This window comes from Seriola lalandi, unplaced genomic scaffold (genome assembly GCF_002814215.2).
Source record: "Seriola lalandi dorsalis isolate HSWRI2012SDOR001 ecotype SW California unplaced genomic scaffold, Sedor1 jcf7180002054297, whole genome shotgun sequence".
Taxonomy (NCBI): Eukaryota; Metazoa; Chordata; class Actinopteri; order Carangiformes; family Carangidae; genus Seriola; species Seriola lalandi.
The window spans coordinates 772,022-794,707 of NW_019524850.1; the positions used below are offsets into that span (position 1 = coordinate 772,022).

Below are 22,686 nucleotides of genomic sequence, written 5' to 3' on the forward strand. Positions count from 1 at the left end.
AAAAAAAAAAAAAAAAAAAAAAAAAAAAGGAGGTCGCGACAGCCAGTGAGGGCAGAGAAGGAGCAGCGGAGGAGTCCGGAGCGCAGCGCGGACGCTGCTTCCTCTTCTCTCCTCCCCCTTCAGACCCCGCCGCTCCACTCCATCTCTCTCTCTCTCTCTCTCTCTCTCTCTCTCTTACTCACTCTCTCTCTCTCTCTCTCTCTCTCTCTCTCTCTCTCTCTCTCTCTCTCTCTCTTAAATTGACATTGGTCTGGCTCGAAACATGATAACAAAAAAGCCTGCCTCCGCTCCGCGTTGTCGGGCTATCCTCAACCCCGATCACTTGAAACTCAAATAAGCAGGCGTAAAGAGGGAAAGGGGATCGCACAGGATCCTGTCAGCGGGTGCTCAGAGGGAATAACAAGAGACCTTTATACCACACACACACCCTTGTATGTGCTCTTGCGCATCGCAGACCTTAGAAAGTGCTGGTGTTCAACTACAGTGAAAGTTAACATGTATATGCACGCTTTGATTCGCGCAAGCCTTGGATTTGTAGGTTTCTGCTTGGTCGTCTTTGTCCAACAGTCAGCTTCAGGAAGTAAAACCACTCAAGGTAAGTTTTCACCTCTAAATAGCTTTGATTTTACTCATCGTGGCTGGGAATGTGCTGCTTTTTGCTTGACTGCTTGGTGCCTCATTAATAGATGTATTGGATGCGTTTGGAAAGAAGACACTTATAAAAATTGAGATCAGTAGTTTAAATAAATGGATTTTGAATTTATGTGTATAACAACAAGTTATGAGCCGAATGTAGAGGGTAAGATTGAAGTTTTAAGTTACTTTTCTCCATCAATTATTCTTAGTTTAATTCAATCAGACACCTTCTCTCGATTCAGTGCCTAATTTGGCAATCTCTTAATAGCTGTTTTCTTGTGTCAGTGTGCTCAGTTTCCTCATATTTCTGCTGACTTGCCAGGACAGAAGAGAAAGGAAACATAATGAGGCTTAAATTAAGTTGTTAAAAAAAAAAAAACAGTTGTCTTTGATCTTCAAACAGCATCAGCAGTGTGAACAGTTATGTTTCATAGCTAATCCTGCAGGTAATTGTAGTGAGACTACCAGGAGGCATTTGTCACAGTCCAGACAAGTATTTGACACCAGCCTGTAACACACACATGGAGGAGTCTGTGTCTGTCAGACACTGCAGCTACAGTACCGTCCTGCCCAGCTGGCTGCCCTCTTGCTCCCTTGTCTTGTGAGAAATTATTCAGACCAGACAAGGGCAGCCTGAATTTAAAAAAACTAAAAAAACTCTGGCACCTTACAGGAACAAGACAGACACGGTGTGTTATTCACTCCATTTCTGATCCACTCAGTCTTCTCCTCCAGGTTTTCATCACTTAATTTTCCCACAATACAAAATGCCAAGGCAGAGCTGCCAGAAGTATTTGCATGCAAAGACACATCATGGTTTCTGTGTGAGTGTTGATTGTGGTTGGTGATGTTTTGCACACACAAAAAGACATCTCTCGGGCGGTCGACAAGGCAAAAAGAGAAAGGGGGTGGGTGACTATTTTGCATCCTGGGTGGTCTGCCCCCACTTGTGGGAAAACTCAATATTTACATTTTGCAATTAGAACTACTTTTTTCTCACTTTATTTTCCACAACATCGATTACACACTTCCTTGTAGTGTGGAATGCTTCAGTATGAGAGTTTCTCTGTAGTGGCATGCACCTGTTTGTTGGTCACACAGTGAAACGCCGGACGACCCCCACTTGATAGGCTTCTCCTCCAGTTCCTGTTTATCAGTGCAAGACAAGCAGCCCTGCAGTGACATACTATCTGTGTTTGGTTGTGAAGTTATTTGTGAGCATATTTTGTGCCTAACTGAAAATAAATACAGTGTTTGATGTTGGTGGCAAGTCTGTGGCACTGACAAGTCTGCAAGCTGGGAACAATTTTGAAAAATGCAGAAACAGAGAGAGGAACAGTGACTAGAAAAAAAAAAAGCTGCACAATTTGTCAGCTCAATATTTATTCAACGCAGATGTTGCTGACAAGAGTCTTTGTCTTTCATCAATGTCAGTCTAATCATGGCACTGAGTTTCAGGCATCAGTCATTACTATAGGAAAAAAAAAGTGAAAGAGCAGTGGAATGAGGGAGGGAAGGTTTGAGGATGTGGTGGAGAGAATGACAAAGAAGGGAAAAATGAGAGCGGGGAAACAGCAGAGATTAAGGGTGCAGAGACAGACGGTGAGAGAGGAGGTTTCTTAGCGAGTGAGCAGCAGCAAGCGAGGAAAAGAGAAGGAAAGGAAAGAGGGGAGCCACAGACGTCATGGCAAATCACTCTCCCTCGAACAGAGTCAGGAGCTCTTCGCTAATGCAGCGGCACCAAGGCAACGGTTGGTGTGGGGCTGACATGCTGCCGTGGCTGGCTATGTTGGTGTAACCTCTGCTCCGGGGCCTGGGGGTCTAAAGACGCAGGGCTGCCTGAGCAGGGAGGAAGGCCAGATCCAGGCCTGGGCACACTGTGGGAACCAAGCAGCCCTGGCAATATGAGGCCCAAGTGACGGGGAGGCTTACCTAGAGATGCTGCCTGAGTCTCCACTATGAGCGACATGGAAGGGAAGAAGAAATCCCCCTTGCACCCACCCCCAACACCCGCTCACCCCTTTCCTTTTTCACCCAACTCTTGCTTTGTTTGCTTTGTCCCCGCTTCCTTTCCTTTGCACTTAATGAAGTAGCTGTGCTTTTTCTCTGTCAGCCATAAGCAACGACTGCATTACACCCACTGTGTCAGAAAGCTCCCTGTCAGCCAATGTGCTATTTATATTTTTGCAACATAAAAGATGTGCACAGCTCCCCTCTGCCCCTTTCACCGCTTTCTGCAGTCATCTCCAGCCCACTTTTGTTACTTGATAGAAAGCTGGATATGCTGCAGGTCTGTGTAAGCACGCAAAGGTCAGTGTATGTGTGCGCATAATTGGGACAATGAGTGAGTGTATGGGCTGTGTCTGTGGTAATTTGGACAGTTCTTTGAAACTGTATGTGAAGCCACATAAAAGAACCATTTAAATGGGCCTTTTTATTTCTGTCTATCCCTTTGGCCTTGAACTTACGAGCGCTTGCTGTTTAGCAGAAAGAAGGAGGGGTAAAAAAAAAAAAAGACTGGCAGGCACTATCCTGTGTGAAAATGGCCAGTCATCTCACTTTAACATTTTGACACCACTTTCATCACCTTCGCTCTCATTTCTCAGGCTGTGTGGTTTCAGCATTACCCCTGAGTCCTGACAAGCTCCTTCAGTGGTATTTGTTGAGCTGCTGCACTTAACCCCTCAGAGACTGGATGTGCCTTCACACAAGCAGGCGCAAAAGCCCCTATTTGTCTGCCGAGGTACCGGAGCTCAGTTTTTGTCAAAGTAATTTTTAAGAGCCAGCGAATGGAAGGTGTATTCAGGTCAACCAGGGAAAAAGACCACTTCTGTCCTCGTTGGGATGCTCTGTGACTTTGAGCAGTTAAGGACACTGTGGATCAGGACATGACAGTTTGAATCACTCATTGACCACAGTGACAGGTCACCCATTCATTTTCTTTATCTCCTTCTCACCATGTAAACCCAATTAAAGCTGATGAGCTCCTAACCTGTAAATGTTTTTTTTTCCCTACACAAAAGTACTCTCCTGTGATGAGAGTCGGGCTTGTTTGTCTTTTCCGTCTCTGCAGCAGGCATGCAGTGTCAGCTAGTTGTGTTCTCGTTATGATCAGAGTGTCTGAGGCAGGTCGCGCCTCAGGCTAGCCCTCGGCCACTAGTTGATGAGTGGGTGGAGGGGATCAATCCAGCTTCACTTTACCACTCAGCAGACGCACTCAGAAAGCATCTGCCTGACAAGTGCTGCTCCAGAACCACTGTACATGTTGTTACAGAGCAGCCGAGAGAGCAGAGAGATTATTATCTTGGCATTACTTGAGTGGTGAAAACACTTGATAACAATTCTGTCCAAGAGCAATGTGGTATGAATCACGAAGATGACTTTGATCTGTGGGTGTGTTGTGAGGACAAGTGAATGTGGATGACTGCGATGAGTGATTTTAGACTGGATATTAATGACTGCACTTAGCAGACTGTAGGTCTTTCACTTCCCAAAATGAGGCTCCATTATAGAGGGAGAATCCTTTAAAAAAACAGGATGGCTCCAGCTTATTGTGCCTAGTTTTTTTTTTTTTAATTCCATGGCTTCAGTGTGGCCAAGCTGCAGCTTTATACAAACACTTTAGTTCAGTTGTAGGGCAGGCAGGCAGGCTGCAGCTACATACAGAATGAGCACCATGTTTACAGGCGCATGTAAAGTTAAAACTGTCTGGTACAAGCTGTGACCCAAGGCGATTCAGTGGGCCTTCGTTCTGGACAGTTGCTCACTTTCATCCTGGCCGCTGGAATGTATAACCAAGACATTTTCCTCTCTGCAACAGAGTGTCAAAGATTCTGGCCTTAAAAAAAAATCTGACTTCCCACTCAAGGTCTCAAAAACAAGAATTTCAATAAGTGCACTTTCCAAATGATTGTTTGGAAAATTGCAAGGTTAGGCGATAAAGTTTTACTGCCACATTTCCATTTAGGAAATTAAGAATTTATCAGCATCACATAAATGTTTCCAGCAGTAATGTAAAGGAATAGTTCAACATGTTGGGGAAATATACTTTCTAGTGGAGAGTTAGGTGAGTTTGATACAATTTTAAAACTGTCTGTTAAACTCAAGGCTGCAAACAGCAGCTGGTTAGCTTAGCTTAGCACAAAGCCTTGAAACAGGGGGAAACAGCTAGCCTAGCTCTGTCAAATGGTTACAAAAACTGCCTACCAGCACCTATAAAGCATATAATATAATAATATATAATATTTTGCTTATTTAATCCAATGCAACCCCAACATGTCAAAATGTTGTTTTCACACTTTGGTTTTTGAAGGGATTAACAAATAATAAGTTACTTAGTGACTTTTAGACGTGCTGGTAGCAACTTTAAAGATTTTACCACGGACTTTATTGGCTGCGTCATGGTAGAAAGGTGCCCATACTCGACAAAGTGCTGTTTGAGATGCTTTTATCCTGCCAACATTAAAATTCCAAGGGGAAAAAGCAATATCTTGGCAGGAAAGTGGCCAAATTTTAGGATATTACATATGGCATAAAATGTTGGCTATCAGTATTATACTTTTAAAAACAAAACAAAAACATAAGTGAAGCTCTGGCTTATATCCAAGCTACATCAGTAAGATGTGAACTTACTAATTACCACAGCTGTGCTCTTATGGAAGTAGAGATGGAACAAAACAGATTTAATTTATTTAAAACTGGACCAAACGACTGAACTCGGGTCTTAAAGGCATAGTTCGACAGATGTATGCGAAGATCAATACCACTCTCAAGACTGTATGGTATGTAAGTATGAAGCTATAGCAAGCGTCTGGTTAGCTTAGCTTAGCATCAAGACTGAACATGGGAAAACAGCGAGCCAAAAATTCACCTACCAGCATCTCTAAAGCTCTGTTAGACATTCCTCATGTAAAAAACAAACCCATAGGTTTTTTGTGCAGCAGGTCATTAGACCCATAGTTACATATGTGGTTAAGTGACATCTTGTGGCCGTAGTAACTATGACAGGAGGAAAGGGAAAAGTGCAGTGACATAGTATAAAGAGCGACAAAGTCTGCATCAGGAGGAGGTTTGGGGTGGTTGGACGGGTCAACAAAACACAGGAATACAACACCAGAGAGCGTTGTTCGATTCCCGTATGAAACCAGTGGTTTATGTTTTTTCTATTATCCGTGACCATTCGACAAAGTTACCAACGTTGTTATTACGTTGTTATACTTATGTTGAGGAAGTACTTATTTTAACCCAAATGACGATCTTCTCCTAAACCTAACCAAGTAGTTTTAGTGCCTAAACCTAACCAAGCCATGACCTTTATTATAGTAACCATGGTGACAAAGGTAGGTACTCCGCTTTTGGTACAGTCTGTTTGTTTATTATTGTAACCATGACAACCGAGGTCTGGTACGCATACTGCCGTAGGGGCACTGTCTCAGGAGACACTCCTATGGGTCGGGTTTTAAAAAAACGACCCATATGGTTGTTAAGGTTGCAGGACTTGTTGCTCTGTTATATCTTGTTTTTTGAATATACCACAAAAAAAACATGCAACAACTTGTGCTTTTAGAGGGGTTTCTGTGTGGAACTATGTTTTGGCTGGCAAGGACACAATCCTGCATTTAACCCCCTGTGAAACCACAAGACTATGTTTTTACATTTTGGTTTTTGTATGGGTTAAACACACAAGATGTCTCATGTAAATTTGTGAGCTTTAGAGATGCTTGTAGATGGATTTTGTTATCTTTGAGTAGATCCCGGGTACATATTTCCCCCTGTTTCCAGTGTTCATGCTAAGCTAACCAACTGCTGGGGATAGCTTCATATTTAATAGAAACAGATGAGAGTGGTATCAGTCTTCTCATATAACTCCTCGATAGAAAACATATGCTGAATTTAAACCATTAGACTGACTTCCAGATTCTGAATGCAGTACGAATGTTAGGTCACAGCCAAACAAAATCTTAACCTGTGGACATTGCAGATTCCCTGTTGCTCCCCAGGGGACCCCATCAGCTGTTGCGATCCCTGTGTCATGGTACCTTTTCTTCCTTCCTCGAACAGAAATTCACTTTATCAGCAGCAAGCGAGGCCCTTGTGACCACCATTTGTCACCTCATTTAGTATGGTTGCAGGGCTGACAAAGCTGTAGCTTTCAGTGCAACAGAGGATAGGGGGAAAAAAAAATCAAATTTAAATCACCCAAACTTTCCTGAGAACACCAGGACAACTGCTTTGTATGCCGAACCAGAGTTCAGTAAGGAACATTCGAACCCTCACACTCAGGAGAAAGGAGTGCAGAGCTTGTATGCAGCTTGTTTATTTATCAAGGCTTTAATCTGAACAATATGTTCCAAATGAGGCCTGTGATGCTTCTCTCAACTGTGGCATTGTGGTTAAAATTAGAAAACTCTCTCTCCCGCTTCCATCTCTTCCTTCTCTTTCCCTCTCACCCTGTCAGTGGCCTTTGTTCTCTGTGCAGATGCGGCGCTGTGCTGACAACATCCCTGTTGGTTTCGGGGGAGGATGGAGTCAGAGTCGACGACACTCTGACCCCACACTCTTGTGCTCACCTCTAGAGCCCCCCTCACAAGCCCTGATGGCTCGCTGAGGAGCCTCAGTGCTGTCCCACAGCTGGCTGCAGTGGCTCTGAGATCATTAATCCTCTAACCCCCCACCACAGAGCCTACATTTGTTTTTCTGTTCCATTACTTGCTGGTTGGGGATAGTGTGATTCAGGAGAAGATATCAGTGGGACTGTCACCTCAATCTCTGTACTTTTTTTAGGCCCATGACTGACTCTACACCATCGTTTCTTCTCTTTCGCCCTCTTTCCTGCTCCCTCCTGTGACCTCTTGGCTGAATAATGGGGCCGCGTCTCTCTTTGAGAGTTTGGGGGGGTCAGCGAGGGACATCATTAGGCTGGTCTGCGGTGGTCAGCGTTGTCGGAGGGGGGTTGGGGGTCAGAGAGAGCCTTGTTTACAGACTGCGTGTGTTTACATTCCTGATGGTGAGCTCCAGCTTTAGAGACTGCTGGAAGTGAAAGGAAATGCTCTTATTCTGCTTAGTAATGGAAAAATCCAACCTAATACATCAAGGAATCCAGATGAAAAAAAGGCAAGTTATTTATGTGGTGGGCTCTGGCCAATGCATTCTGGGTAGAAAGAGGGATGACTTCACTGATGAATTTGAGACTTCCTCAATGGACAGAGGCACAGGAAAAACCATATGACCCTCTGCAGTGTTTAATCACCTCTGGTGAACTCCAGACATTTATATTTATTGCAGTCTGTGATGGCTTATTGTGCTGATTAATGGCAAGTACTGTTCATGTCTCTTTTGTATTAAATCGTTACAGCTTTCCATCATACAGGCATTTATGGGCTGCAACTAACAATAATTTTCATCATCGATTACTCTACAGATTATTTTCTTATTTTCTATAAAATGGCAGCAAATAGAAGAAGAGAGCCAACATCCTAAAATGTCTTGTTTTGTTCGACCTACAGTCCAAAACCCAAAGATGTCCACTTTATTATCACAGAAGACTTAGAATGCTGATTAATTTTGTTGATCAACTAATCAATTATTCAACTAATCATTGCAGCTCTACAGGCATTCAGTCCCTCCTGTAATTTTCTGTGACGATCACAGCACCTGATATACTGTTGTACAATATAGTTGACATGTCATTCACAAGTTTACATTGGGTACTTCCATTGCCCAGGAATGTGAAATATTGCTAGGATATCGCAGATTTAATTTTTTCATATTGCTTTACACTGATGAGAACATGGGTAGGTGGGAAAATGGAATTTCAAATTTAATAGGATCCATCTGTTGGTGAAAATGTGAGAGTAGGAACATTAGCCTGAGCCAACTTTTTTATGAAAAAAAAAAAAAAATGTCAACACAATTATATTTTTGTAATTATATAAGCCTATTTAGAGTTGGCAGACATGACATGGTGCTGCACTGATTAGCTGCAGGGTACACTTTGAATTTAAATCCCAGTGATGATACACAACCAAGTTTTTGGGAAAAATATGCATCAGGTTGAGCGACAAGTTGAGAGGTAAATGTAATGTCCACTGTGACTGCATAACATTTATTGTACTTTTCAGTAATAATAATAAAAATCATCACCTTAATCATAATCGCATAGCTGAAACAACAACTATTTATTTGCCATACAGAAGAATTGTGAGGCTTATGCTGCTTTCACTTTTTTGAATGTGAGGATTTGATGCTTTTCTTTGTCATGTGTGATTTTAATTTTCAGTCTTTGGGTTTTTTCACTGTTAGTTAGTAAAATTACTATTTTTATTACTATTTCAGTTTTTATATATTATATTTTATTCTATAGACAAAATGATTCATTGAGAAAATTATAGATACATTACTCAATAATGAAACGAATTATTAGTTGGAGATTTTAATCCAACAATTGGCTGTTGATTCACTCTTCTCATTCAATCTCACATTGTCTGCTATGAAAATATTTGTAAATCTTTCAGCTGAGTGCACAATCAGTTTTGAGCTAGATAATTTTGTGTTTACTGTGAAAGATCAACTGTCCCATATTGACCTTTGGGTTTATGCCTCCATATGTAAAGGTAAACCTTTCCAGATTTTATATTTTCTGCTGCGGTGTCCCCTTACGCAGGCTGGTCGAAATACAGTACAAACAGTTTTTGACACGCCCCTTAACACTTGTTATATCCGTTTAAGTGAAATGTTGGCGTGAAGTGATTGTGCTGTCTCTCAGCATTTAAATGAAGCACATGTCCAGTCACTTCCAGCCCACTGCACTTCACTTTTCTGAGCTTTAGTAGTTAATGCCTGCTTCACAGCTTACACAGAGAACCATTCACTTTATACCTCAGTTTGACAGGAAACATCTAAAAATATCACACTTGTGCTGTAATAGCTACGTTGCCATCTTTATAGTTGGTACTGTATCTGGCTAAAGCAACCACCAATGAATGTAATTGCTGTGTGCAGAGGGGAGAGTGTCATGTCAGTTAGCTCTGGTTGTATAAATATAAGGTACACAGCTGGAGTAAGTGCCACCCTTCCCACATATAAAATATGCTGCATGAGGCCAAGAAGTCATTAACAGTGAAGGACACATGCCAAGAAGGATGAAAACTCCCTTGAAAGGTACAAATGAATTGCTTGTCACTTCGGCTCCTAATGGGAAATGGTTACAAGTTATGCTCAATTATTCAGAGTGGTATGAATTAGATCTCCGACACTTAGAGTGTGTCATGTCAGCCACTCTCTGTGCTCGCCTAGTATTACTCTATGATTCACTTAATTACTGTAATAAGTGTTTTCCTTCTAGAGGTGGTCCGGAGGTCTGTGAGTCATAGTCTATTAAGGCCACACATGCTAAAGGAAAGGCACAGCACCAGATGCTTGGTCTATGATCAAAATCACAGAGAATGGCCATTATTTATTTATTCGCGGAGCTTGAGTCTGAGCTACCTCTAGAGATGTTTTATAAATGACACGAGGTGAGTCCACTTGCTCTTTACTCTGCAGTCTCCAGGCTCATCGCTGTCACTGTTGTTGGAAAGCACACACACTATAAAAGGCTCACAAAGGTGTTAACAGATTGAAGAAGTGGACACAGCTAGTCAAGCTGTTGTAATAAGGACATCCCAAATACAAATGCATTATATATCAGCGTTTGCGTAACACAGAAGCAGACAGTTGTGGAATAAAGAATTGAAGGGAGTGCATTATTATGTTGGACTGAAGATGCTGAGCTAAATCTTGGAAACTTAACAAAACAAAGTAAATAATATTACAGGGTCATTATTCGCTTCTGTAAATTAAAAAGAAATTAAAAAGGTATATAATAAATATTTAGATTAGATTACTTTATTGATCCTCAGAGAGGAAACTAGTTCAGTGACTATGTGTGCACCAAAACATAACATTTGGTTGAATATAGATGGGGCTTTGGCACTGGTTTTGATTAAAATGAAGTGATGGATGACTGTACAAATGACAACTTTATTGTGCCCTAGATAATTTATTTTGGACAAAATTAGCACATGGAAACTTATTATTGCAGGTTAAATCAGAGCTGTAGTAATGAAGTCATATAATGCCTTAGGTGAGAGGATTTTTTTTACTATTTTCTAATATTTTATCGACCAAACGATTGATTTATAGAATAAAGGGGTAATAAAATGTTCTTAAATTGCTGTGATTTAGTGTTACACTTCTACAAAGTTAGGGGACTCAACAGAAACAGTTAAAAAAAAAAGAATGGAAAAAAAATTCTTGCACCAAACTTCAAAAACACTAAATCTTACAATTCCCATAATGCAGTTTGGTAGCATCTTTCCTTTGGCCCTCCTATAAGGACGTTATACTATAACTGTTTTCACGGATTCACGGAGTGGTAATCCCTGTGACAAGTAAACTGAAATGAATGTGTAAATTTGGCAGAATGCACCTTTTAAGTAATGTAACAACCCTACAAAGGTCAATCATTGCTGTCATTGTTTCATACAACTAATTGGCATAGATTAGATGTAATGACAAAGTAATAAAAAGGAAAACATGGCTAGGTATAAACAAGGTAAAGCCATAGATTTGACACAGTTAATGTTTTTTGACTTGTTAACATAATATTGCTCTCCTGAAGCTCAGCTTGCATGTTCCTGTTCATTTTCCTGTCGCCCTCAGATCCATCTGAGGCTTCATGGTTGGTGGACATAAGCAGGGAGGGACCCAGGGTTTTGAAGTTGTGATCACAGTTTTTGAAAGCACAGCATCAGTCAGTGGTCATGATTCCTAAACATTTAGAGTGTGTGAAGGATGAGAGTAAATATCCCGAATGGAAGCAGTTGATATTTTTATTCACAACTTTTCAGAGCCTTGCTGGACAGCCAACACTGTGTCCCTTCATTAGAGGATATGGGCAGGAGAGGGGGTGAGATGCTAAATTTTGTGTTAATGTTGACGTCTGCATTTCATCAAAACCACTTTTTTTTGGGGGGGGTGGTGGTGGGGGTGGGGGGGTTGCTGGTCTCAAGCCCTGCACAACTTGAAAATCCACGACATTTTCACAGGGTGCTGTGATAATGTTGCGACAACCGGCCATAGTTCCTGTCCTCTCCACAACCTCGTCCTCACTTCCTCTCAGGGCCCCAGATTAAAGGAAAGACTCACATCACATTACATTAATGTGTACTATAAACAGCACAGGATGTCTACACATGCAGTTTGGCAATTTGGATGTGATGTGTTTTACATATACAGTACGTATGTATACTGTACACACACTGCTTTAAAAAAATAAATAAATCAAAACTTTCAGTTTTGATTTTGATTCAAACACACAGCAGCATTATGGCTGTATATGTGGACATTATTGGTATAAATGTGCTAATTTCCCCCTCCACTCAAATATGTGTTTTGCTTATTGTTGCTTCTCTTGGATGTTTGAGCGTCACTGCGCAGAACGGTGTAGATGTGGAAAGCTCGACACTAAAAGGCCTCTGTTACGTTCATCCTCTGAAGGTGGAAAGTTTCTCTGTGCTCACCTCAAGTCTGAGTTTGCTGTATGCACATACGAGTATAATTATGTAGCATCATAAGTGTGGTTCAATATGCAACTTACGCAAACGTGACGTGGAAACACACATACACAGAGAATTGACTTTTTCGGTGAAGCTGGAGACAATTTGTGTGTTGTAGTTGAACTTCTGAAATCAGTGACATTGGATTTCTTTCATGAGGGAGGTAAAGTGAATGTCATTTTAACAATGTTTAGCTTCTGTGAGGAAAAAACAGATTCAACGTAGAGTTTTTATCAGTCCGGAGCGGATCTTTTAAGTGTGTGAATAATGCTTTTTTTGTGCTGTCGTTTACAGAAATGCAGGAAAAGATCGTTCTTTTCAAATTTCCGTTTTCTGTATCATTGGACAGACTTTGCTGTGTTTCCAGTGACCCCAAATGAATTCCAGAGGAAATTAGTCACATTTCCAGACCTGTTGTTTTGCTTTACAACAAATGGAAGTTGTTAGAATTCAACATCATACAGATCATTTACAACAAAAAGACAAAAGAGGTGTTACTGTTTGCGTTCATACAGTATAGCTATTTAGACTCTGCTGCTCTGTACATAAAGTAATTATCCTGACCTTAACCCCATCCTGCTCAACCGCAACCCTAAGTATAGTGTAAGTGTGGTTCTATGATGGATAATTACAATACTTGTTCCTTTGTAATTATACATAGTATGACAAACACTGTGATCCCAAGAACACCTTTTTATGGAATTGAACCCAGCACCCTTCCTCCTCTGCCACAAGGGGCTCATGAAAATGAAGGATTTCTTCTGAAAATGTCTTTGTCAAGAAAGAAGTTTTTGTCTCTAATGTGTAACCGCAGATGTTCAAATGTTGCACCCAGTCATTCTGTCAGGAAAAACGCAGCTGAATATTTTATTGCTCTCACTGACTGAATGCATCACTTGGTACATATTTTTGACAATTATTTTGGAGTTGGCTGCAGGCGGTGCGAGTAAAGCTACACCTATGGGTGTCCCAGCTACACTCAAGTCTATTTCTGTATCTGAAGGAGAGGTGATGGGTTAGAGGGAGTGGAGGTGGGGCGGTGGGTTGGGGCAAAGCAAACAGCAAGGGTCTCAACACTCAAAGTAAACATTACCCTATGTTTGAACTACACACCTTCTCCCACACACTCGCGCTCTCCCCTCTGAGTCTTATTCCTGCAAACACCCCCTCGAGTTGGCCCAGCTAAATACACTGCTTATCCCAGGGCCTTCCAATAAATCAGAGAGGAAAGCACCTCTGACAAGGTCTCACCTCCACAGCCAGCAGCCCTTAGCTGGCAGCTCTGACTTACATGTGGGGACTGCTTTGGAATAAATGGACGAATGGCTTTTCAGAGTAACTTTCCTAATCACCACCTCTGAGGGAATAAGGACGTTTTATCCAGCAAATTTAATACAATTATAATAAATCCCTTTTATATGCCCACTTAGGCCTGCATCCCCCCTAACTCCAGCCCCCGAAAATGAAAAGTTTGCTTTGCTGAGGCAAGAACATGCAACAATTCATTGAGGGATTTAGATGTTTGACATACTGCAAAATTGAAAGTTTTATTGAGCATACAATGGAGCATGATGTAAATTGGTTTCAGGAGAAAGAAAACCTGCTTCATTACTGCGCGACATGGTTTCATCCAACAAAATCATCGAATTCAATATTCCAAGAATGTCAGTGGGTTTAAACACAGGCTCAAGCTATTTGTGGCTTTAATATGCTCAAGTGCATGAACCAGAGGAGAGCCACAGCAGCAGCAATATTCAAAATGACACATTCCCCGCAGGAAAATGTTTAAACATCTGAGCATTGCCTAACATCTTTCTTCTTTGGATTTGTTGTTTTGACTTTGTTTATTCATCCTTGTCTCAAAGCGCCGGTTTCATCCTCTGCTGCCTTAACTTGTTCCCAACAACTTGATTCCTCAGCACAAAAGAATGAAAGAAACTCTCAATGAAAAACACAATCTTTTCATCTCTGGCATGAGTCAATTACCAGGGCAGCATTACTGAAAATGCTGCATGTTTTCTTTTTTTCTCAAGCTCTTAGAGGAGCGTCCTATGAACTGAAGCGAAGGGTCTATTGATTCCGACATGTTTATTTCCATGGCAAAGTCAGTTTGGGTTTCCAACAAGACCAGTCAGTTTAGCTTTTGTTGTCCATGTGTCCATTGGAACGCTCCCAGTAACTTTTATGGGTGGATTTTTTAAACAATGTTTTGACAGACATGGATGATTGTAGTTTGTGGGCCAGGATTTCTTCATTTGTATTTATTTCATTTTGTGGAGCTCACACCAAAGGCGATGGGAACGTGGAAGTCTTATGAGTTCGTTTGACATTAGTGTCCATTATATGTCTGTCTGAGTCCAAGTTAATTTCTGGATCTCGGTAAATAGGTTGCTCACTGTAGGAAAACAGTTTGCACAGGCTGTTAAGTTATTTTTCATATGTCGATATTCATTGTTAGTGAAATCTTAGCTTGTGCTTTAACTGTGCCATGCTACAGATGTTAGGTTGTGAGTAATATTTGCACAAAGATGCAAATAAAGTTAAAGTTATAAAAGTTGTAGTTAATTGCCAACTGCTCAAAGGAAACTTTTGAGGAGGGAACAGCTTTAGCACAGTCACACAATGTCACCGGTGTAGATGGTTTTTACCAAGCATACACTCTGTTTTGTTTGTTTTACAAGACGAAATTCACAGCAAACTTCTCTCTGTCATCATTTCTACTGATGTTATTATGTATCATAACATGGCACTTACCAACAGTGGAGATACTTACAGCTCAATATCTAGAGCCGCGCTTTTGCTCTCAACAATTGCCTGAAGCGACGACAGTATCAACCTGTTTTAGATGCAAATTTGAGAGTTATAGTGAAACAAATACACAAGTGACATTTTCCTGCACTATATATACACACACACACACACACACACACACACACACACACACACAAACACACACACTCACACATATATACTGTGTACAGATATAAATATCACAGCTATACAGGTTAAACTGATGTGCTGACAGTTGATGTGTTGTGCTGTTAATCTTTGAATCGTAAATGCAGTTTCCAACTTCAGGCGTGTTTGGAAAATGGGAGTGTGCAAGCCTAAGAGTGTGTTTGTGTGTGTCTCAAAGTAAAAGTGCGAGAGTTGACAACCTTGCAGACTGGAAAGATAAAGTGAACTGATGCTCCAGATGGAAACATTAATAACAAGATGAAAAGAGGGATTCTTTGAGTTTCTGTCATAATGAATATTAATTACCAGAGAGACTTGGCACAAAGAAACCTGACAATAAGACAGATATTTTCTTGTGATTAATACGTCCTCTATTGAAAAACACTTCCGCACACGGCCTGTCATGCTCTTATTCTGGAAGATGGACTGTAAGGAGAAAGGACCCAGACTGCTCCTCAGGTGAATTCATATTGTTTTCACATAATACAAATCAATAGAGGGTTTGAGCAGCTCCTGCATCACTAAATGGCTTTGTGATCCCCGACTTCTCCTCTAGCGCCACCATGAATTTGACATTTTTGTTTTTTTAATTAAAAATGTTTGGAAAAGTGTTGGATGGATTAACATGAAATTTGGTGCATAAATTAATTGTCCCCCTCAGTTTGAATTGTAATATGCTTGGCAAGACTGTTTTAGGTATTTGCGTTATTACAAATTTCCCTTTTTATTAGGGATTTTATTAGTTCTGGGACCCGAACTGAAAGTTCTATTTTCACTTCAGCTCTCTGTTGTCATTGTGAGCATGTTAGCATCCAAAGTCAAAGCGCCTCTGTGTCTTAAGTACAGCCTCGCAGAGCCAGTGGCATGGCTGCAGGCTGTCAGTCTTATCAAACCTAACCTTGAGTCAGATTAATGGTTTTTACACAGTCATCAGGTATCACTGGAAACTGCATGTGCAAACTTTTTGTTGAGCTTGCATAATAGCAGGATGAGTATGTGTACGTGACTCTCCAACTAACGACAGCTTTGTGTTCTTCCTGGAGTAATACCAGCATTAGTAACCTGCTATTGTGATGTTTCCACTGTGTTTGCCTGAAGGTGTTGTCATGGGTGTATTAGATTTGGTCTTGTGATACAAACTTTGCACAAACTTTTGTGAATTCTGCACTGTCATTGTCCTCCTTTCCACAGAAGATCTCATGTCCTCCAGGAACAGGCAGATATAGGCAATATGCTAAGCTCAGGGGTTTAGGTTGCAGGTCATTTCCCAGTGGGATCAGCCAGCTCCTGCAGAGGGTTTGTGATAAGAGTGGATACTAGAAGCTATGTAAACCTGGTTAAGCTGCCCTTCCCCTGTGTGCAGGGGGGTAATCCTAAACACCTGGGCTAGTTAACTGGGATTTGGTGGGATTAGGGGCTCCATGAGGCAAACCTGATCATACTTCTGGTTAAATCCATTTCCATTCTTATCTTTTAAGATTCTTTCCTTTATAATTCAAACTCAATGCTGCAGTTACACAACAGTTACCTTTTATCCTATTTCATCTCTGCCCACATCAGATATTCAGGGAGAGACGTGCTAGCTAGGTGTAAATCCATGTGGTTGGTCTGGGATTTGACATTCTTCTTTGATTGAAGTTCATGCAAAACATTACATGTTGAAAACTGAAAATTTATCCAATGAATGCTCCTTGTGAAAAGGCACTTTTTACTGATTTTTTTTTTTTTTTTTTTTTTTTTTTCCATGTTAACAAAATGGCTTTAGGGATGACATTGTGAGTCAGTTGGCTGGCCCCTCGCTTTGCTCCAGACTGGAATATGTCAACAAATATTTGATGAATTACTTTACCATGAAATTTTGTACAGACTTTGATGATGTCCAGAGGATAAATCCTATTGCATTTTGCGATGCCCTGACTTCTCATGTAGTGCCGCACTAACATTAACATTTTTTGTTTTGTTGAAATGTCTCAACAGATATTGCTTGGATTGCCATGAAATTCAATACTGACATTTATGTTCCCCTTAGTAAGAATTGTCTTGAATTGACTTCTAGTGCCACTATCGAAATTTCAATTTGTCCGATACGTTTTGACCAGATGCTTTTTAAATTAATGACTCAAAGTTAATCAGCCTAAGTTGTACTTTGTCTTCAGAGCAAATTTTATTATGCTGTTATCTTGTTTTCTTTTTAGCCCAACTAAGGCTGTTAGTCAAATGCCAATTTTCAAGACTTTATTGTTTTTTCACAATTATTTTTTGGGCAGTCTTTATTTAATGGATTGGACAGATGACAGAAAAATAAAGGGACAGAGAGAAAGAATCCAGCAAAGGACATGAACCTGGGATATTGTGGTTCACTGTGGTTGTTTTAATAATTTTTTATCTTCATGTATTACTCAGGCTCCAAGATATTTCTTTTTTTCATAAAAAGTCAAACATTCAAAATTCCATGAGCGTTTTTTAAGAGCCAAATGTCCAGTTCATCAGTTAAAGGTCACTGCAGCACAATCAATAAGTGGATATTTACTTGTGATTACAAATAAGAGACTGCTCGTCATTTTGGAACAAACCTATTTGAAAATGGCACCAATTTATCAAATTAAACTCAAAATTATGGCAATAGGATTCATATGAATCTTCTTATTAATTTTTACTTTTGTCAATTTGTGTGTCTTTGTATTTGGTCTTTCAGTCAGAGTGGTCAAATGTTAGCACAATCAATTACATTGTGTTTGACATTCAGAAAATAACTATTGTTTCTGGTATGTACGTGACACTGGTATCAAGGCGGTTTCAGCTCCATCAACTAACCGCCCCTCCCTCTTCTTTCCCCCTCTGTAGATGTGGACGAGTGTGCAGAGGCGCTTGACAACTGCAGCATCGATGCCATCTGCCAGAACACCCTGAAGTCATACAAATGTATCTGCAAGTCAGGCTATAAAGGGGATGGCAAACATTGTGAAGGTAAAAGTCTGATTGGATTAATGCGCTCGTTTTCACCTGTGGTTGGAGGCACAGACTTTCTCTTCCCTTCTGCTGGAGCATGGGCAGGAGTTTTACAGTACACTGAAGTAAAAGCCACATTTCTCATGTTGATGTGCCATATCTCTCTATGAACGTAAGCCCCTGGGCCAGTGACAGGCTTGATAAGAGCTTCTGTCTCACTCAACATAACTCATTAGCTTTAAGACTCTCCTGAAGAGGGAGGCGAGATGAGAGCGAGCAGCGGACGGAGAGAGGGGAGAGCCAGGTGCAGAGTGCTCCTTTGTGACAAGATGAAATGAAGCAGTAAATTTCCTGCACATGTTAGAGGAGAGAATTAAGATAGCGACTGAAATGGCAGTCAGAGGCCCTGCCAAGCAGTCAGGGATATTTCCACAGCCAGAGGCAGGCCTCATAGACTGTCAGACACAAGTCTGTTTTTCTAGCCTTTTTCAATGTGCTCAAAGCCTCCGGATCATTATATCCCACAATTTTTATTAGTATTATTACAAAACCATATTTCACAATGTCATTTCTTTCCTTACTATTATTATTCTTTCATTTACTTGACCGAGTGTTTTTCATGGCCTTCTGCCTGTAGGTTATAAAAAGTTTGCTTTATTGAATCTGTTGTAAAATATGTGCAAGATTGGGTTTCCATTGAAGTGAAGGTTAGCTGATGGCTCCTCAAGGCTGATATGCTTGTTTTAAAAAAAAAAAAAAAAAAAAACTCTAAAGCAACACTCATAAAATAAGAAATAAATAGATAAGTGTTTCAGCAACTGGTGGTCCGATTTGAGGAGCATGCTGTCGCACAGTCTGTTGACATTATCCATGCACAAGAAGTTCTGTGTGTACCTGGCTGTCACATATTTGTGTTAAACGGGGGCAGCAGAAAGTATGAAGACAATGATAAAAAAGAAAACATTCTCATGGTTCCAAGTTGTGTAGAGCTGTCACGCTTGACCAACTTTTATGTATGTACAGTCTGTGGTTCAGATTGGAGTTTTAAGTTTTAGTGGTTGATCTAAAGGCTTTGTTCAGTGTAGCTGCTGCCAATATCTGTGTGTATAAGTGGAAGCGCTATGTTGTCATCAGATGGGACCATCTTGATCTGTCCTCCACTGTACAGGTCTTTATGGTTTGTGAAGGTAAGTTTCTCTTAAGGGAAGTCAGCCAGGAAAACCTGATAATAAATCATCACAGGATTTTTGAAGGTCATTTAATTTTTTTTCATATTTAATTTTCTATTTATTTTATTTTATTTTAATGACTCCATTAATTTGATTTGTGTTTATTCCCACCCTTTCCAGTTGTTTTTCATACTGGCTTTTATTATTATTAGTTTATTGTTTTTAAAACATGTGTTATCTATTAATGCTTCACAGATGAATGATGTGATATTTTTGGGAGGGCGTTGGCACTCTTTACAATCTTTACAAAAAACTATTGATTTTCAGCTTTTGTGATTTAGTTTAAACAACAGGAATAGTGACAGAAACAAGCCCAGGATCCTCTTTCCCTGCAAAAGTATGATAAAATGTCTTTTATTTGATATTTGTTATTCTTCCTATTACATAGTTGGTGTTTCTAAAAAGTTACATAAAAGCTTGACCATGAGACAAATCCACGTCTAGTGGATATTAAGGGACAAAATATGGGAGTTGACTCATTAGTATGAGACAAGCACTGAATAAATGCAAATTCAGAGCTATTGCAGTAGAGTCATGTCTACATTTACATGTGGTAGGATGTTTTTCAGGTTTAGAGTGGAGTAGGAAAATGATGAGTGATTGTGTGCTGTGATCGGGGAATGACAGAGATGTGTGGGAAGTGGAGAGGCAGGGAGCAGCAGAGTGTTTCTTTGTTGCAGTCCCATCCCTCTGCTGTCAAGTCCAATTAAGGCACGAGTGAGGCAGTCTCAAAGAGGAGCTGAACATCCAGGATCATCCAGGCCCTAAATGGGCCAGTAAGTGCTGAGTTGAAGTGCGCTGTGTTCTCAAACCACCTTGTCTAGGTCTCCTCAGTATGGGCCCCTCAACCATCATCATAACCATAACAGACAACTCCACTCAGGCTGTCATGCCAATCTGCAGTCTCTCTTTATCTTTCTGCCTCTGCTCTCTCATTTATGTGTCACATTGCTTCAGTTTTAGCTACCAGCACTGATCAACTTTAGGGGTTAGTTTGATTCATCTGTGTGATGGCCAATAATTACCTTTTATTAAGCACTGGCTGCCGATCACTCTGTAATGTCAATGATGTCAATAATGTCAGTGCTAATTTAATAGAAATTCCTTTCCAATGACATACACAGCATAAAGTAGTTAAAACTTTCCTTACAGACTTATTTCCTTTTTACCTTTAATTGTCTAGGAATGTTATTTGTAATAATTATGACATTGTTGTATTTCACCACGGACTTTATTCGCTGCGTCATGGTAGAAAGGTGCCCATACTGGACAAAGTGCTGTTTCAGATGCTTTTATATCCTGCCAACAATAAAATTCCAAGGGAAAAAAGCAATGTCCTGGCATGAAAGTGGTCAAATTTTAGGATATTAAAAATATGGCATAAAATTTTGACTATCAGTATTATGCTTTAAAAACAAAACAATATAAGTGAAGCTCTGGCTTATATCCAAGCTACATCAGTAGAAGGTGAACCTACTAATTACCACAGCCGATGTCAGATCCCTGTTTACCTCCGAAGTGCTCTTATGGAAGTAGAGATGGAACAAAACAGATTTAATTTCTCTAAAACTTGGACCAAATGGCTGAACTATGCCCAGGTTTTAAAGGAATAATTCAACAGATAGTGAGAAGATCAACACTACTCTCAAAACGGTATGGTAACTAAGTATGAAGTATGAAGTTACAGTAAGCGTCTGGTTAGCTTAGCTTAGCATCAAGACTGGGAACGGTGAGCCAAAAATTCACATACCAGCTCAGTAATAACCACATCAGTGAATCTGTACCAAACAAACAAACAAATGTAAAACTAATGATCTTTTTTTACTCTTTGATTTTTGTATGGATTAAACACACAAGATACAGTATCACGTCTTAAGGTGTGATCTTTAGAGGTGGATTTTGTTACGTTCGTGTACCTATTCCCCCCTGTTTCCAATCTTTATGCCAAGCTAAACTAACCAGCTGGTGGTGGTAGCTTCTTATTTAACAGACAGCTATGAGAGTGTGGTATCAATCTTCTCATCTAACTCTTTGCAAGAAAGCAAATTGGTGCATTTCCCCAAAATCTCAAGCTATTCCTTTAGTACTGCTTCTACATCCTCAGTCCCTAACTGGATCTTAATTGTTTCAAGTTGTTGAAGAACCTGCTCACATCCCTGTGTGTCATCTCTCTGCAGATGTCGATGAGTGTGCAACTGACTACAACGGCGGCTGTGTCCACGAGTGCATTAACATCCCAGGAAATTACAGGTGCACATGCTATGATGGCTTCCGCTTGGCACATGACGGGCACAATTGTCTAGGTGAGTATATGATGTATGCATTTAAGTGTGTGTGTGTGTGTGTGTGTGTGTGTGTGTGTGTGTGTGCGCGCAGCTGGGTTAATTATGCAGGAAAATGTTAAAGGGTTTTTGTCAGGAGAACACATACATTAAACTGCACGTGTCAAATTTCAAACTAGGTCCGACATAACCCATGTGGTTGCATAAATTATTCTCTCCACATGTCTCACGTCACATCATGGATGGTAATATATGTTTCGAGCCTGAATTGAGCTCTTATTAGACTGCTGCATCACATATTAGCTATTTCCTCGTTTCACAGGTAGCCGCCAAATGTGTTTTCTTAAAAGGAAAAAGGAGACCTTTTTTGTAATAAGTCTGAGGAGAAGTGGTGAATTTATGAAGAGCTTGACCCTGAGCTGGGAGCTCGGAGTGAGCCGTCAGCTGACGGTACTTTCCCATGGTTTAATATTTCACCTGTGTGCCATTCATATTAGCCTCGCAGAGAACATATTACACCTAAAAGGTTATGAAATGAAGGGAGAAAACAGTGCTCTTCCTGCTGTTGGGAGTTGCTAAACACAGACATCATCCACCCCCACCCCCACCCCCACCACCCTATTCTCTCTTCCTATCTTGCTCCTTCTCCCCCATCCACCCACCTTAAATTCCTTTTGTTTTGTTATGAAACCCCCAAGTCAGAGCTCATGCTGCTCCACAGAAAGCATCTCCCTCTTGGTAACAGCCTCAGCATGATGCGTTTCACTTGATACTGAAATCCAGCTCACCCTGGTAGCTGCTGTGAGTTTGTTGTGGAGGAAAGTAACAGGCGGCTTTGCCACAGCAGATATCACATTCATTTGAAGTGATGACAGAAAATCTTATCGGCACTTAGCAACGATTCACTGTGAAAAGGCCGTTACATGCGGGCACCACAAGGCAACGCACTCCTATCAGTCCCACATTTACTTGATGAACTGCATGTAATGCTGGGATTAAGGTACACTGGAATGGAAAACACTCCCATCTTCAGAT

General features: G+C 40.6%; 1 protein-coding gene across 2 annotated transcripts in view; it reads left to right on the forward strand.

The window, feature by feature from the left end:
- Positions 1–182: 182 nt before the first annotated feature.
- The window catches only part of scube3 (signal peptide, CUB domain, EGF-like 3), a 71,541-nt gene continuing 49,037 nt past the window's right edge, over positions 183–22,686 (forward strand). The window contains exons 1-3 of one of the 2 annotated variants that reach the window (XM_023406267.2): positions 183–595; positions 18,036–18,158; positions 21,547–21,672. In XM_023406267.2, coding sequence (XP_023262035.1) covers positions 496–595; positions 18,036–18,158; positions 21,547–21,672 — 349 coding nt within the window. In that variant the 5' untranslated portion in view covers positions 183–495. The remainder of the gene's footprint in view (positions 596–18,035; positions 18,159–21,546; positions 21,673–22,686) is intronic. The other variant, XM_023406266.2, reaches the window with a different exon arrangement.